Source organism: Dicentrarchus labrax, unplaced genomic scaffold, assembly GCF_905237075.1.
Source record: "Dicentrarchus labrax unplaced genomic scaffold, dlabrax2021, whole genome shotgun sequence".
NCBI classification, from domain to species: domain Eukaryota; kingdom Metazoa; phylum Chordata; class Actinopteri; family Moronidae; genus Dicentrarchus; species Dicentrarchus labrax.
Genome location: NW_026136715.1, coordinates 18,242,142 through 18,257,865, shown reverse-complemented (window position 1 = coordinate 18,257,865; position 15,724 = coordinate 18,242,142). Strand labels below are relative to the sequence as shown.

Genomic DNA, 15,724 nt, shown 5'->3' with positions numbered 1-15,724 from the left:
TGCCTCGTTCAGGCAGGCAGGTCTGATCTGTAGAGTTAAATGCTGCACTTTGATCTAAAAGCTGTAAAATAGAGCAATCAGCGGCATTCACAGTGAGGGGAGGTAGCGCTGATGTGCTGATGAGAGCTCTAAAGCCTGACACTAAATGTTGAGAGATGTTTTTAAAATGTCACTGGGTTATTATTTAGAAATACTGGTAGGTTTTCTACCTACATTTCCCAATGATATATTGTTTAAAATCAATTTAAAAACTTCAGATGCTGATTTCGCTCTTTTTGGGAAATGAAACACTTCTCTTGCAAAGCTTTGATACGGTAACCAGATGAGGTGCTGATGACACTGTGACGCACATTCGTCTATGTTTTGCTCTCACACTGTATCTTTTTTTCTTCAACATACTCTAGAGGAAGGCAAACACTTGACGCTGTTAGCACATGCACAGTTTCTTGACAGCATGTGTTTGAGGAGCGAAAGGAGTCCACAAGCTGTCATCCCTGTGTTTCCCCTGCTCTACTGTGACATATTTTTGAGATGCTATATTTGACAGATTTCTCCTGCCCACCTGCTGATGAATGATGGGCCTATGGGCAACTAACGCCTGCCTGAGGATGCATCAATTTTTGGGGCCTCTAAATTGACAGACTCTTTGTCTGAGAGATGGCATGAAGACGAATGGGCACCGACAGGCTGTGGTGAATGGTGCATCATGGACATCATTCTGCCCTAGATGATCAGCCATCATGTCCGTTACTATCTGGCAATTTATCTGAGCTGCCTCGCCGCAGACGAGTGTTTTGGCGCCTCACACTGTCTGCATTTTACTTCCTTTTGTTGGGGAGGAGTTGACGTTCTGCAGTTTGAGACTTCTTTCCTCTTCAGTGAGTGTGGTTTCAAAGTCTTACATTTGATCCCGGCTTACATCAGGACAGCCGCTCTGCTCAGTAATGATTACTGCGTATCTGGACTGACTCTGAAATGTAGAGCGCAGAGGAGGTCATCTCCAGAGATAGACTGACATGGCAAGGCTGATAGAGTCCTGAATGAGAGGATTCAGTGATAGGGAAGTCTGTGTGCATGTGTATGTGTACCTATGTGTATGTGTGTATATAGCATTTGACACAATAAAGGAACTAGGCAGAAAATTGCTTATCTGTGTCTTATCTTCAAAGAATTTCAATACATAGAAAAATACAGCTTATCTTATTGATGCCTGCAGTGTTTTGTAACACACTTGAATAGGCAACACTTCTCATGAAAATAAAGCGTCATTTGATTTGAAGATTCGATCTGTTCGTTTTGACAGTCGGAGAGGCCGTACATCACAGACATTAGATTTATCATCTTTACTTTTCACCCAGAAAGACAGCTAATATTTGAAACAAAGTGCAATGTGATGAAAAATGTTTGAAATATGGAGGCAAGTAGTTTGCCGCAGAAAAATACAAGCTTACAGATGTCTCATATTTTAACACAGTGTTGGACCCTCTGTACACTCTTCTACTGTATGTTGTGATAGTCAGCCTAGGCGATGTAAATGACTCATGGCTCCTATCCTGTACAAATTACTGGGTTTATACAGGTACATTTGCTAAGGGTTCTTGTGTGCCTCCAGCAGTCAGGACCTTCAGAATGGAGAAGTTCTTTATTCTTTATCAGACTTTAATTTCTTGCAGTGCAGTTTGAGAAAGAATTTCATGTAGGAAAATAATATTTACTGCAGTTAACTGAATGAATAACAATTGGAACTTTGTACAGACTTTTTTTGTCAGGTGATAATGATGAGGAGGTGGGGTTGCAATGGGGGCATTGGTACAAAAAAGTAGACTGTAATTAGGCTAGACTTAGAAAACTATTAGCACTAATTACTTGGTTCATGAACTGAAACAGGATATATTCCAGACTGAACATTCTGTACTGAATGATTTAGAAAGAAAACCTGTACTCTACATTTTGTGAAGCTTAGGAAATGGTTGATTCTGTCAAAGAGAGTCAATGTCAAAACAAGTCATGTTGACTTGTGTGGTGCACAATTCAACAACACCAGACACCTATCAGTAGAGAATCGACAGCTGACTCAGTCAAGATAAAATCAAAATTCAGAAGCTCAAAAAACCTTATCTTGCATTTATATTTTATGTGGATTTAACATTTCAGAATTTAGGATTATTATGATGTTGTTCCTAGAGGGTCAAATTGTCCAACAATGCATGGGGGTGTTGAAGCAGCTGTTTAACATTGAATAGATTAAAGCAGTGGTACCTGGAAACTTTGTTTTAAATCTTAAAGTGGCTATAGTAAATAGTAAATATTAAATATTAATATGATAGCAATAGCCCTAATGATTATGAGTAAACATAAAAGCTTTCAATTATAGTGATAAACCCATAGAGAATTATTGTTCCACGTAGCTCTACAAAGCTTTATAGCTCATTGTTTTGGTTTCCCCGCCTGCATTTTTACCTGGTTCACTCTCACTGCTCTCATAGAGTCATTTTTGGCCCACCAGGCAGCTGTTTGAACAAAAACAATCTCTACAAATACCTACTGTATGCTACCTGCCCAGACAAACACAGTTAGTAACTAGCTGTTGAACACAGAGAAAAATTTAGCAGCTAGAGAGCCAGATATTTTTTTCAGGAGTTGATGGAAACAAAAACAGAGCTACTGTTTGCTGTAGCGACCTAAAAGATGGTAATATTTCTGTTTTCACAGCTTGTTTCTGCTTCCCCCATGTGGCCAAAATATCAGTTAGTACGAGTTGAAGTATTTTTCAATTTTTCAGTAAATGTTCACAACTAAATAAAAGCTGTAATTGGTGCCCCTGCATTAAGGATAACTGTATAGAAATATCTTCACACTGATGATCTTGGTTCTATAGGTCATATAGAGGCATCAATCAAAAACTCCCTGTAATACATTTAAATAGTGTTTTAGAGCCTTTAGAGTAGTATGTAGTCATCATTCAACAATGTGGATAAACAGTGAGAACAGGCTGCAAAAACTCCCACTTTATTTCTATCGACTTCCATCTGTTGATGTCTGGTACAATTACAATCAGGTAGTTTGGGACTGCTGCGACCTTTAGTTAGTTGTTCATGCAATCAGTTTTTATCAGGCCAAAGACACACCCATACACACACAAACATACACCCATACCCACACAGTTTGAGATTAATAGACAATAGCGGAAGTAGAGAAGAAGCTGTCTGGAATTATTTTGGTTGTCTATGACTCAGGCAAATGTTAACATTGTAGTACATTATCATAGTGATGTCTGAGTACAATGTCCACTAGTTAGATAACCATCTACCTTCTGATGTATAAATACAAAAAGTATTTCTGTCTTAAGGAAAGAAAGAGAAGTCAACTCACGTAATACAACTATTTTTGGAGGCCTTCAATCCTGTACATTGTTTTCAGAGCTTCACCTACCCCAATGCTGTCATACTTCACAAAGACTTTCCTTGACGCTTGCTCTTTGAAGTTCATGAACCAAAGGCCGCCAGACGATTTTGTGGAGAAAGACCTTTAATGGGAGTCTGTTTGAAGACAATGACTGTTTGAGAAATTTTGAGTCTAAGCAGCCGCAGCACCTCACACATCTCAGTCTCCATCACCTCCCTCGCACAGATGATTAGTTGTGCAGAGACCAGAACTGATGTAGAGTCGGAGTGATTGAATCACAAAATGACCCAAATGAAAGAATTGATTGGCCTCGCGATCATGATGTGTGTGAAAATGAGCGCCCTAAAGTCTCTGACACTGATCTATTAGAAATTCCTCTCAAGTTTGCTTGTGATTCACTGATGCATTGTTCTGACAGCTGCTTCATGGGGATTGACATTTGTACAGAGTGAGGGTAGCCTATTACATTGGACAGATGTGATTCGCTCTCGATGAGTGTTTGGGAGAATTGATATTTATCAGAGGATTGAGATCAGATTAGAGGTGGATCGCAAGGTAAAAGACTGGAATTTGAATCGTTTTTACTGTGTTTCTCAGTATACTGAATAACAGTGATTAGATAAAATGAGGTACTATATATACTACGTATCCTCAGTGCCCTAGGTTTGACTCTGCCCGGGATCGTTTCGCAAGTATCCTCACTTTAAAATTAAACAAGATTAAAAGCCTATGACCACGTTTTCAGCTCTGTTAGGCAGTTAGGCACAGATGTGCTCTGACCTAAATGCTAACATCTGCACGCTAATATGCTGACATGCTAATGTTTGGCAGGCATAATGTTCACCATCTTGGTTTAGTGTGCTGTTATGCTAACATTTGATCATTTGCACTATACGCACTTTTTTCCTGGTGACGGTGTTAGATAAAACGTTAGGGTATCACATAATCATAAGTTATTACTGTTCATTCTCTGAACACCAAGGATATCTGCATGCCAATTTCACATTTCATCATGTATCAACCTCATAGTGGCCCTATAGGAAGAGTTTACCAAAGTCGGTATTCATCAACACGGGCTATGAAGGCTTTACATTCCATGTAAAATCAAATAGTTGTTGAGATATTTCAGTCTAGACCAAAGTGGCGGACCAGTTGACCAATAGACATTGCTATGAAACAGCCCTGGTGGACAAACTATGTAATTGCATTATTGTCTAAACTATCTCAACAATATCTTTAGCATTTATGAGCATTTCTTGTTACTTGTCTCCCAACATAAACAGTGATGTACTGTTCAGTGTAATGAACTGTGTGTCACTGACTGAAGACAAAAGGTCTTGTAAATTTAATCAGTTTCTAACCATTATTTCATCTAAACATGATGTTGATATACAGTAATACTGAATAATTTATGGCTAGCATGAATCCACACTATAACTTTGAGATATTTTTGGACAAGCGGAAGGACGTTTCTGAAAGGAGATAGGTTGACTCATCGTTAAGCTCCATGCTGTTGAAAGTTTTGTTTCACAGCTATTCTGCTTCTTCATAGAGTTCTGTACATATGCGTTAATGTAAATTGGTTGCTTCCCTTGCCTGACTTTGATTTGACATTGTCTCACTGTGTAAACATGAGACATTGTCGTGCAGACAAATCTCCACATGGAATTATGCTTCAGAATATATATCTCCCTACCATCTTAATCTGAAACTCTCCTAAATGTTATTGGTGCATGTAATATAAAGTCATAATGAGAATATCTTTTAAAATCAATTATATTATTATGCATTTTAATTAAACAACCTGCAGGCCCTTCAAAGTTGAGGAGGAACACTGCACAGTGTGAGTGTGACATCTGCAGCCTTCCTGGAGCCAGACTGCACTCCTCTTTGATCCGGCTTCATTATGCAGAGGGAGGCTGACCTATCATGAAAGCTGAGACGTACTGTGTTCCAGCCTCCCAAATTGTAAACACAGGGATGTACTCAGACAGCTGGTTGAGGAAAAAATTGCTAATTAGGGCCTCTTCTTTTAGGTAAATACAATCATATCTTTTCCTGGTTTACAAACACTTTGCTGGCCGTTATTAGACCAAATTAAGCTTCTGTTTTGCTCCTCCCTAATGACAGTTTTCCCTGGATGCTTTGTACTTTTTATCAGAGCTTCACATGTCCCTTCCTTACTAAACCCTTCCTCTCATTAACCTCTTACTTGACTTTAGGATTTTTTCAATTTCAGCTTCAAGGTTTATATTACAAACATCTTCACAGCATGTGTGATAAGGTGCAAATTTAGAGCAGTTGATATTTAGTTTTCTCATGCTCAAAGAAACAATTGATGACAGCTTCTGTAGTGAAAAGCACATTCTCTTTATGGCTGTATGGTCTTTTAACACTTTATAGGTATTTATTAAACAGTATTAAACATGTCCTAGGCTGTCATGTTTCCTGAAACGTGAAGAAGAAAGAAATTGTTACATTATACAGTAGTGTTTGCATGTCTAGTGCTAAGATAAACAATATACTTGAGAAAAGGAAACCACCTCGTCATTTGGCAGCCACCACCCTATTTTTTTGCCAGGCTTGGAAAAGCACCTACATAAAACTCTGCACCATTGCTATCTCATCACAATCCAGTCCCTCTCCAAAAATGGCTTAAGAGTAGAATTTAAAACACCATGTTGGAAGAAAATGTCCCATATTATCTTTGAAAATTTCAGCTGACATATTAGGAATGTTTAACTTGTGACCCTCACTCTGGGCTTTATCTCGGGGTAATTCGTTTCTCTTAGCTGTACCACATAATCTGAATATCAGCTATTGTAACTGCATGTCACCCGGAAAAAGAGCACCGTGCAAGAGTCCAGCCCGAGTATAGTCGTGGTCACCTTCAGATGACAACCCTCATCTGTCTCCACCTCGCCTGAATATTGTATCATCATTGTTGTATGTCTCACTCTCCGGCTCCTCTCTTTTCCATTCCCTGGTGTCTCTCTCCCTGTAACCTCTGCCTTTTATTCTGTGCTACTTTTTCCTTCCTCCTGTCTCATCCTCAGATTGTTGTCACATTCCCAGTGCCCTCTCCTTCCTTGTTGTCTCTTTATCTCTCCCCTCCTCTCCCTCTCTCTCTCTTTCTCTATCTCGGTGTGTCTGCTGTCTTGTGTGGTGCCGCAGGGCTCTCTGGCTGATGTAATTTATGCTATCTACTTTGCTAGTGTGAGAAGAGAGCATCGTGAAGCCAGCACTCTTCATGCAGAGTGCTCCTGTGGGAGGCTGTGAGCCAGCACTGCCAAGAGCTACCCCCTTTCTCTCTTTTACCATTTCTCCATGCACAATGCAATGACCATGCATGTGACAAAGATGCTCAATCTGCATGGCAGTACAGGATAATTAGAAAATACCACACAGCAGCTGTCAGCTGCAAAGACAATTGAATGTGATATCACCACAGGTAGCCCTGACTGCTGCCTTTTATTACATCAGCTTAGGTGAAGATTTCGTATGCTGTGTTCAGATGGGAGTGTGTTTTGCTTACATCTCATGAGTTAAATCCATCAGGAGTCCATAGGAAACACTGGAAACAGGAAAAGATTTGATGTTGACTGAACATGTTTATGTGTGGTTGCAGGACTGCAATCCATTTCAATGACAACAGAGAAGGCTTTGGCTGGGGAAATGAAGAGCGCAATGGAGGGTGACGCCAGAAGAACCAATCAGGTGGGAGCGCTGTGGAGCTCACAGCAGCTGTAGATCATTTTACTCAGGCCTTTCAATCACTTAGGGGCCTTCCGGCTTTCTGTTTTATATGCAAGGCAGCTAGCCCCCTCTGTCTGTGCCAGTAACTTAACATCTTAACATCTTAGAGCAGCAGCTCATGCTACATCATGCATTTGATGATTGCCTCACATGATGAGAGGTTTTGGTTTTAAATCACTTTGTCAGACAAGCACATAATGCCCCCTGAGATTCAGAATTCAAATATTTAAAATGAAAGACAAAGTACAATGTGATTTGAAGCTCACCCACTCAGAGGAAGGATTTTCTCTCTCCCAGGTTCCAGAGGACCATGCCGAGGATGATAGCTCAGAGAAGACCCCCAGCAAAGCCTCCAAATCACCACAGAAAACCACCAAGCGGCCCAAGACTGTCCCTGTCAAAGTCACTCTACTCGACGGCTCAGACTATGAGGCTGCAGTTGAGGTATGCTACTCACGTGTCATCAAGGATAGAGAAAATGGCTGATTCATCCAATTATTATTTTCATAATTCTGGCCATTGGTTCTATCTGTAACAACAGCCTTTTACCCATCAAGTTGAGATCTGGGACATCACTAAAAAGAAGTCAGATGGGACAAGACATGAGCAATCAGAGTTTGTCCCCAATTCATAGGTTGCTAAGACAACTTCCACCCATCCATGACTCCATATTCTCCTGGATCAGGGCTTAGTTCACAAGCTGATTGCTTGTCTTCATTGTACGGTTTTCATCGTGTTTCCAGATCTCAGCATTTACAAAAGAAATGATGGCAAAAATGGCAGAAATAATAATTTAAAGCTGCTTTCAGCTTCACAGCTAAACACAGAGTTTCCTTTCCAAAGAGTTATCCTTTGATAATAGTTTCACCATAAGCAATTCTGCAAACATGCAGAAACATAATTGAATAAATAATTTCAAAATGTTGTTTTGCAGTTCCATTAAAACCCAGTTTGGCAGTTTCTTGATTCTTTAATGCCCACATGTTTAAGTGCATATCTCACTGTGCAGAGTGACAAGAAATACAGCATTTTAGAAAGCTGGTGTACATCTCCCCTAGTTAAACAGAGCCCTTGACTCAGCACACCGCACCACGGTACACCTCAGTGGGATTTAGTCTCCCCCGGTAATTCATGCTACTGAGTCAGGAAATGCAGCTCTGCTGCTATTCTGACTGAGAAGGGGAGTGATGGGTGGAGGGAGGTAAGACAAGCTCTACTTTGTGGGGGATGGAAGGCTCAGATGAGCAATCCCCGGCTTCCATGAATCGTGACTCTGTAGCCTTTTGTGTTTGTAAACAGACAAATTCCCACCACTCTTGGTTTATGTGAACTTAACAGTACCAACACACTCATCATGACAAAACACTGCAGAAAATGAATCTGTTCCTGGATTATAATGACTTCTGAGGGAGAGCGGGGAAGGTTCCACACCAGAGGGAGATCCTGGGCAGGACTTAAACAGCTGCCACGAATCACATTAAAGCCTGCACTGGAACCCCATTGGCTGCTGCTTATGATGGAGTGTGATGTGTGACAGGAAATGATCTTGTTGGCCGCCCGACCTCATTCATGTCAACTATATTCCTTTTATGGGTTACTGCCTCCCACGTGACCTCACATATTTTACTTTGCAGAGGCAGCGACTGGAGAAATATGTCTGAAGTCCTGACTGAGCCCCCCTACCCCATCTCTCCTTCTGTCTTGGTTACGTGCATGCATACACACACATTTCTTCATGTCACCTGGGCAGTGACACTAGAGGTATTGGGCTTTGACAGGAAATCCATAGAGCTGACAGATGAGTGCTCTTATGTTTGACCGGGGAGAAAATAGAATGGCTGAAGGAAAGAGGAGGAGGAGGAGGAAGGGATGAAGAGAGTGGGGGAGGAAGTATAGAGAAAGATGGAGAGGAGGTAGATACCAGGAGTGCTTGCTTGTCTACTGTAGTATGTATGAGAGTGTATATATCACTGTCTGCAATGGAAAAAAGCAAGCAGGGACACAATGATGAATGCAATGAAATCATTACTTTAATTACAGCCATGATGTCCACAGAGCAAGAGGGCCCAGATGATAAAAGCAAAGAGAAGCAGCCTTAGCCTCCTATTGACGTTTGGCTCACGACATTATAGATATTGATTGAGCGCAGTGCATTAACATTGTCCAGTCCTAAACCTAAAGCCACAATGAAAGAACTCCACCACCTGCTGACAGTACTTCACTGCCTTCAAGCTTACAAACTTTTTCAAGTGTGTGTTTTAAATAAAATCCTGAGGAAACCAACCGCGTATTTTAACTACTTAAACTTTGGCTGAACGTAATTTCCTCCGCAGGTCCAACCCAAGAAATTCTAATTTTCATTTTCACGGTTTTTTCATTTTTGCTGGTTAACCACATGATCATGTGAGTTTCCACTTTAGTAGAAAGGCACGGCTGTTTGGGGTCTGCGTTTCCTGAATTCAAAGCCACTGATATTTCAGAGCTCAGCTATTTATGAGGTGCCTTATTCACACAGTGATAGAGGTATTAGAATAATATTTCTTTCAGGCATTTATCCTCAGTCTATCCTGTACTGGCACCGATCAAATGCATCTCTTTTTCACTTAGTAGCCAGAATTGTAACACAAAACTGTAAGATCATGACCCAAGCCAAATCATTTCTTTTCAAAGAGCAGTAGCAGCAATCATGCAGTAAAAAGAGGGACGCATCTATGTATGCACAAGATAAAGGCATTCAAACATTCATCATTCTTACTTTCCGCAGAGAAAACCACCAGTTCCATAAATGTGAAGCACATGTAATCCCGTGGTTACCCAGTGAAAAACCAAATGAAATGATTCATGACACTGGGACCAAGCCTGGCCTTTTTTGAAAAAACTTAAAGCACCATAAAATCAGTTTATCAACAGTATATTCTGCATAATTTCTTTCCATTTTAATAGCACCCATCAAACATGTTTTCCTGCAGCTCATTCTAGGTTAGCAAAAACACAACGATTATTATTTTTAGGTTATTATACACAAATGAAAACATACCGATGTATATTATATTCCATTTCTGCCAATAGATCCTCCTACATTTACACACTGGCTCCATTAATGTATCCAGTGTGAAGTACAACACTCTGTTTTCTTCAGCTGAAAGTGTCTCAACTGTGAAATCAAGAGAAAAAACATTCCTGAGCCAATGTCGAATTTTACTATAGGCTGCTGTTTTATTAAAGGGGAATTCCAACTATTTAATACTGTACATGGGGTCAGTTCACTCATCACAAGGAGTACTACAAAACCTGTGAAAACAGTTGAGCTTTCTGAAGTGTGAAAAAATCCCTATCTTGGATTGGGTTTAGAGGTTTCAAATTGATTACGGAAAACCTGGATTACAAACTGAAGTTGTGGGATTTGAAAAACATGGGCATTTATCAGTAGGTCTAATCCAAGATGATATTGAATTTCATTTAAGAAATGTAGGTTCCAGCATTTATTCTCAGCTTCACCCATGATAGGGACTGAAAGTCAGGATCTTGGCCTGTGCTACTTCAAATTTGACCAAAATCTTGTATAAGTGTATAACACAAAATCACTGGAGTACTCCTTTAACTGCTGAAATTGTTCCGTTTACAAGTAAATTGAACGGTCATTATATGGTTCTTTAAATATGGCTATTTGCTGGAAACTGTAAAGGTTGAGCAACAAAGACGTTCTATTACATTGCATAATCGAAGTTACACCAACACATCTTTACACTATTGCTCTATTTATTGGATTCGGCGAGCCCATCCCTCCACTTGCATTACTTAAAGTGACTCAGTTCAATAAATGTACTTTCTCCTCAACCAACCATTAACCCATTCACACATACACTGTCTCTCCTCATCTTGTTTGCATGGGTGAGGCGATCAGCAAAATGGATTTCTAGGATTACACCAAATGGCTGCTAACACAATCAGCCCACAGAACTAGTTACAGAAATGTGATTGGAGCCAATTGGAGCGACAACGAAATCTCATCAGCAGCTCCTGAATTGGTTGCTATGCTTGGGGGACCACCTGAGATGTGTGTTGCAATTTCATTTTGTGGGAAAATCGAATATATGCGCCGCTCCCCAAAAAATCTCTGACTGCAGTCTCTCGCCTGTTAATCAGCATTATTCTCTCACTACTATGCCCATGGCAGCCCAAGTGCAGCAGGATGTATATTATTATTTATTTGACTGAGAGGCAGATCGCTTTATAATGGTTAATTAATTAGCCTTTCTTAAATGTTTAAAGCGTTTGCTGACTGTACTGCCAGCTTTTCTTACAAGAGCCTGAACAAAGCTTTGTGGCGGCCTTGTAGTAACCAGAGATAGAGAAAGTGAGAGGGCACACGCACATACAGAAGGGACCTATTACTTCTGTTTCCATGGTAACAGCTGCTTGGTTGCTTTGTCGCCATAGGAGCCAGGTTTCCCTAGGAGATTAATCTGGCATGTGTGTCCCTGTTTGTGTGTGCGAGTGTGTGTGTCTGTGCATGTGTGTGTGTGTGTTTGGAAATAGCGTTTTGCCAAGGCCGTCTGTGCAACCCACAGAGTCGTTGTTCTCAGCCCTGAAGGACCGGATAGGAAATAGGTGTGGTCTCTTAAAACGCCACTGATTCGAAATGCAATTGCTTCCCTTATATGGTCATACAGAGTGTAGCTCCTCCTTCTTCGACAGGAAAGACTGGAAGCATCTCTCAGACCACAGTCGGGTGGATTTAAATGTCCTTGATATTTTTTGACCCCTGTGTGTTAGGAAATATGAACAAATAAAAGATATCATTGTCCAGTAAAATAATATCTAGCTATTATTTTACTGGACAACAACAGAATTCTATAATAAAAACATTTTATAATCATTAAGATCCTAGGAAAGTTAGACAAATCTTCTTTTTCTTAAGATTTTTTTTAGATTGAAGTTTGTGTTCATGCCAGCTGATATAGACAGGAAGTATGTGAACAGTTATATGCTATGGGTTTTAAGCACTAAGCAAGAAGATTTCCCTTTTTCCCTTTATTAAATAGCATCATTGCACACTGTCTTCCTCTTTTTGTCTTTTACAGTTCATGCCGTTCATACAACCTGAACCTGTTACCTGCCCACTCGCTGTGAGTTCTTATATGTTTGTATGCATGTGTGTGTGTGTGTAACAGAAATTTGCCAAGGGCCAGACCCTGCTGGACATGGTGTGTGGCCATCTGAACCTGCTGGAGAGGGACTACTTTGGCCTGACTTTCCAGGACACGGACAACTCCAAGGTCAAACACACAGAAGCACCAATACACACACACACACACACACACACACACACACACACACACACACACACACACACACACACACACACACTCACACATGCAGAGATATCACACTTGGGGACATTACATATATTTATTCATTCTCAGGTCTGTAACTGAACCTCTTGACTCATCTGTTGACTCATACAACATGTGATAATTGAATATAGGAGCCGTCAGAATTCTAATTTTCTTGATGGTAATCTGGCATAAAATGCTAAAGCAGTTGTATAGTTGTTGTGTTTGTTATACAGTGATGATTATTAATAATATGTGGGGGTAATTTAGATCCTTCTGTGGATCTATTCTGTGAATAGCTTTATAGAGTGCAAGGCCAACATAGTAAGTCTATGTTATTTAATTTGGTCTTTCTTTATGCCTGCTTTTACTATATTATATTATTTGGATTTTGTCACTGAATTCAGAGCAAATGTCAATCACCCCTTTGGCAAACCAGTCCATTTAACCAGACTGTTTTTCCAGGTGTAATAAAGCAGTGAGTCCCTGGTTGGCCTTTTAACCGTGCTTAAGCACTTACGGCCAGAGTGTGGCATACATGGCCTTTAACCTTTTAAAATGTGATTAGACTGTATGGCCTTTTAAAAACGGTACCCGGGGTCTACAGTGCACCATGAAAGCTGTGGTGACATTAAGCGGAGGGAGCTAGATTCAACTGGCATTTATAGCCCCAGTATTGATGCTTTCAATGTTTATAGAAGCCTTCATCCATTTCCTTGTAGCATGAATATATTTGGCTTTCAACTAGGGAATAGATTTAAAAAGGGAAGAGCAGTGCTTAAAAGGGCTCTTAGAAATTTGAATATGGTTGATTTTGCTGAGGTGGAATTTCTCAAAGGCGATTGTCTCCTTCTTTTTATATCAGAATTGGCTTGATCCCTCCAAAGAGATTAAGAAGCAAATTCGGGGTAAGTGCAGTAGACACACACCCACACACACACTCACACTTTAATGAACAGGCAGTCCTTCACAAAACATAATTTCTGGTGGTTTATCCACAGTTGGTTCCTGGGTCTTCGGATTTTCTGTCAAGTTCTACCCTCCAGACCCGTCTGTGCTCATCGAGGACATCACCAGGTAGGTCTGAATACAACAGCATGGACTTTTTAACTCATAGTTAAAGAAAAATGATTTGCTTTGGTTGTCTGAAGTTAATATGCGAGTTGACACCAGGACATTTTTGCTTTGGTAGGATGCATAGAAAGAAAAGAACAGCTGAGACAGAGTACCCTATGCAGGGAGCTAAATGCACAAATAGGCTTTTCAATCAAAGTGACCACAAATCAGAAAATGATGAGATATCAAAAACAATAGTTAAACCAAAGATGCTGTCAGAATAAATTTGCACACTATCAAGGAAACTGGATTCAATTAAGTGTAGACTAGCTTGCTTTCAAATTAGATGCATTTCTGATGGATCAACATAGGAAATACTGTACACACTATTGTAACACACAACACTCAGAAGAATGTAGTAAACATACACAACATGATGCAAAAGTAAAAGTAGGAAGAGAAACAGTTAGCAGCAAATTAGCTTACAGTTAGCCTTGAATGTTGTATCACAACCATATTAGCCTCAGACAGCTATAGTGTTAGTGTTAGTGTAAGTGGCTAGCTTGGTTAACAGCCCACTGATTTCAGAATAACTAAATTAAAAACAAAAAAACACAAAACATCAGAAACACAGCCATAAGTATCTACAGAAAATGCTCCAACAAGTGCATTGGGGGTGTAGATAAAAGATGCCTGTCAAGATTTTCTTGGTCACATTTCTGACGAGAGGCTGGATGTAACAATGCCGGCAGTGGTTGCCACTAGCAACAGAATGTTCAACTAAAACCAGCTGCTGCTGACAGAACAAGCTTTTTTTAACTGAAGTCTTTATGAACTCGTTGAACATTATGAACTGTTACGTGACTGTCTTTGTTGTTTAATGGGCACAATGTGGTGTAAGACACAAAAAAACCTATCAAAGATCTTTTGAAACAACACAGTTCAATCTGTAAGCCAGTATTTCTAATTCTATTCAGATACTCTCAGTTTTATGTGCCAATGTTGTGAGATTTTTCTGATCTTATGCCACTGCAAGGGAGTTTGTCATTTGTGGTGGTCAACATGTGTTTTACATAAAACCTCCCCAATAATCCACACCAGTGGTGTAGTGGTGCCTGGAGAAGTGGGTATGCTAATTTATGACCCAAATTTATTTTAAAGAGGCCCGTCCAGCGAAGGATAAACGCCATATGTAATAAACAGTGACATGTAAGACTACTCTTGTATATTTAGCTCACCCAAAAATGGGCCAGTAGTATTTGCAGATTGTCACTTAAATTCTGCTGCTTGATTTTATGCAGTAAGGCTTATTATGAAAATATTTTACATTTTGATGTAACCTTACTCCTTACTTCATCTACTTGTGAAAATTGGACAACTATGCTATCCTAGGAATTGATTGCAGAACATTGAATGACTCTTATTAAAGGGGATTTAGAAGTGGCTATATTCAATGCCTCCGTATACCTGTGTATACCCTGCAAAACCCTACTGATCCACACAACGTCCTGCAAGTTCCTATCTCAACTTTTTTCTGTCAACAAGTAGTCAATTGCCAAAAACTGTATTATTTTGCAGTTTTCATTAGGACCCATTTTATTCTTAACTGTTGAGAGTGAAGTCTGAGGATTATCCTAAATATCTGTGAAATTGTTTCTGGAATAATATGTTGCTGAGTTCTTCAGTGAGTTTCCACCACAACTCTGTTGGATTGATGGTGATTATGATCTAAAAACCCCAACAAATAGCACTATAAAAGTAAAAGAAAACAATCCTTTATGGTCATTTGAGAGAACTGTGTTTTACTGTAGGATGGACAAAGACAGTCAGTTGGCTGGAGCTAAGTCCGAAGCCCTACTACATCATCCATCTAATTGATGCATAGGATACTGACTCAGTCAATATACAGAAGCTTAAGGATGAATACTAAACCCAGCTGTATTCTTTTACATTTTATGTTGTGCTGGAGGGAGAATTAGCAGACCAGGGCCGACTTAGAAGAATTCTACCTTTAAAAATGTTCATACGCAAATATACAATGAGCTAAATGTTGGTTTTAACATATTTAACAGGTTAAGTGTTAACCATGTTCACCATCTTAGTTCAGTGTGTTACCATGCTAACACTCGCTCATTCGCACAAACCACAAAGTACAGCGGTGCTGATGGGAA

At 39.9% G+C, this 15,724-nt stretch overlaps 1 protein-coding gene across 5 annotated transcripts in view; it reads left to right on the top strand.

The window, feature by feature from the left end:
• si:dkey-178k16.1 (band 4.1-like protein 1) overlaps nt 1–15,724 on the top strand; it is a 38,449-nt gene that overhangs the window by 6,963 nt on the left and 15,762 nt on the right. For 3 of the 5 annotated variants that reach the window (XM_051425255.1, XM_051425251.1, XM_051425250.1), the window contains exons 1-6: nt 7,034–7,122; nt 7,459–7,605; nt 8,796–8,922; nt 12,336–12,440; nt 13,363–13,405; nt 13,499–13,574. In XM_051425255.1, the coding sequence (XP_051281215.1) occupies nt 7,472–7,605; nt 8,796–8,922; nt 12,336–12,440; nt 13,363–13,405; nt 13,499–13,574 (485 nt within the window). In that variant the 5' untranslated portion in view covers nt 7,034–7,122; nt 7,459–7,471. Of the gene's footprint in view, nt 1–7,033; nt 7,123–7,458; nt 7,606–8,795; nt 8,923–12,335; nt 12,441–13,362; nt 13,406–13,498; nt 13,575–15,724 lie in introns of those variants that run through there. The other 2 variants (XM_051425254.1, XM_051425252.1) reach the window with 2 other exon arrangements.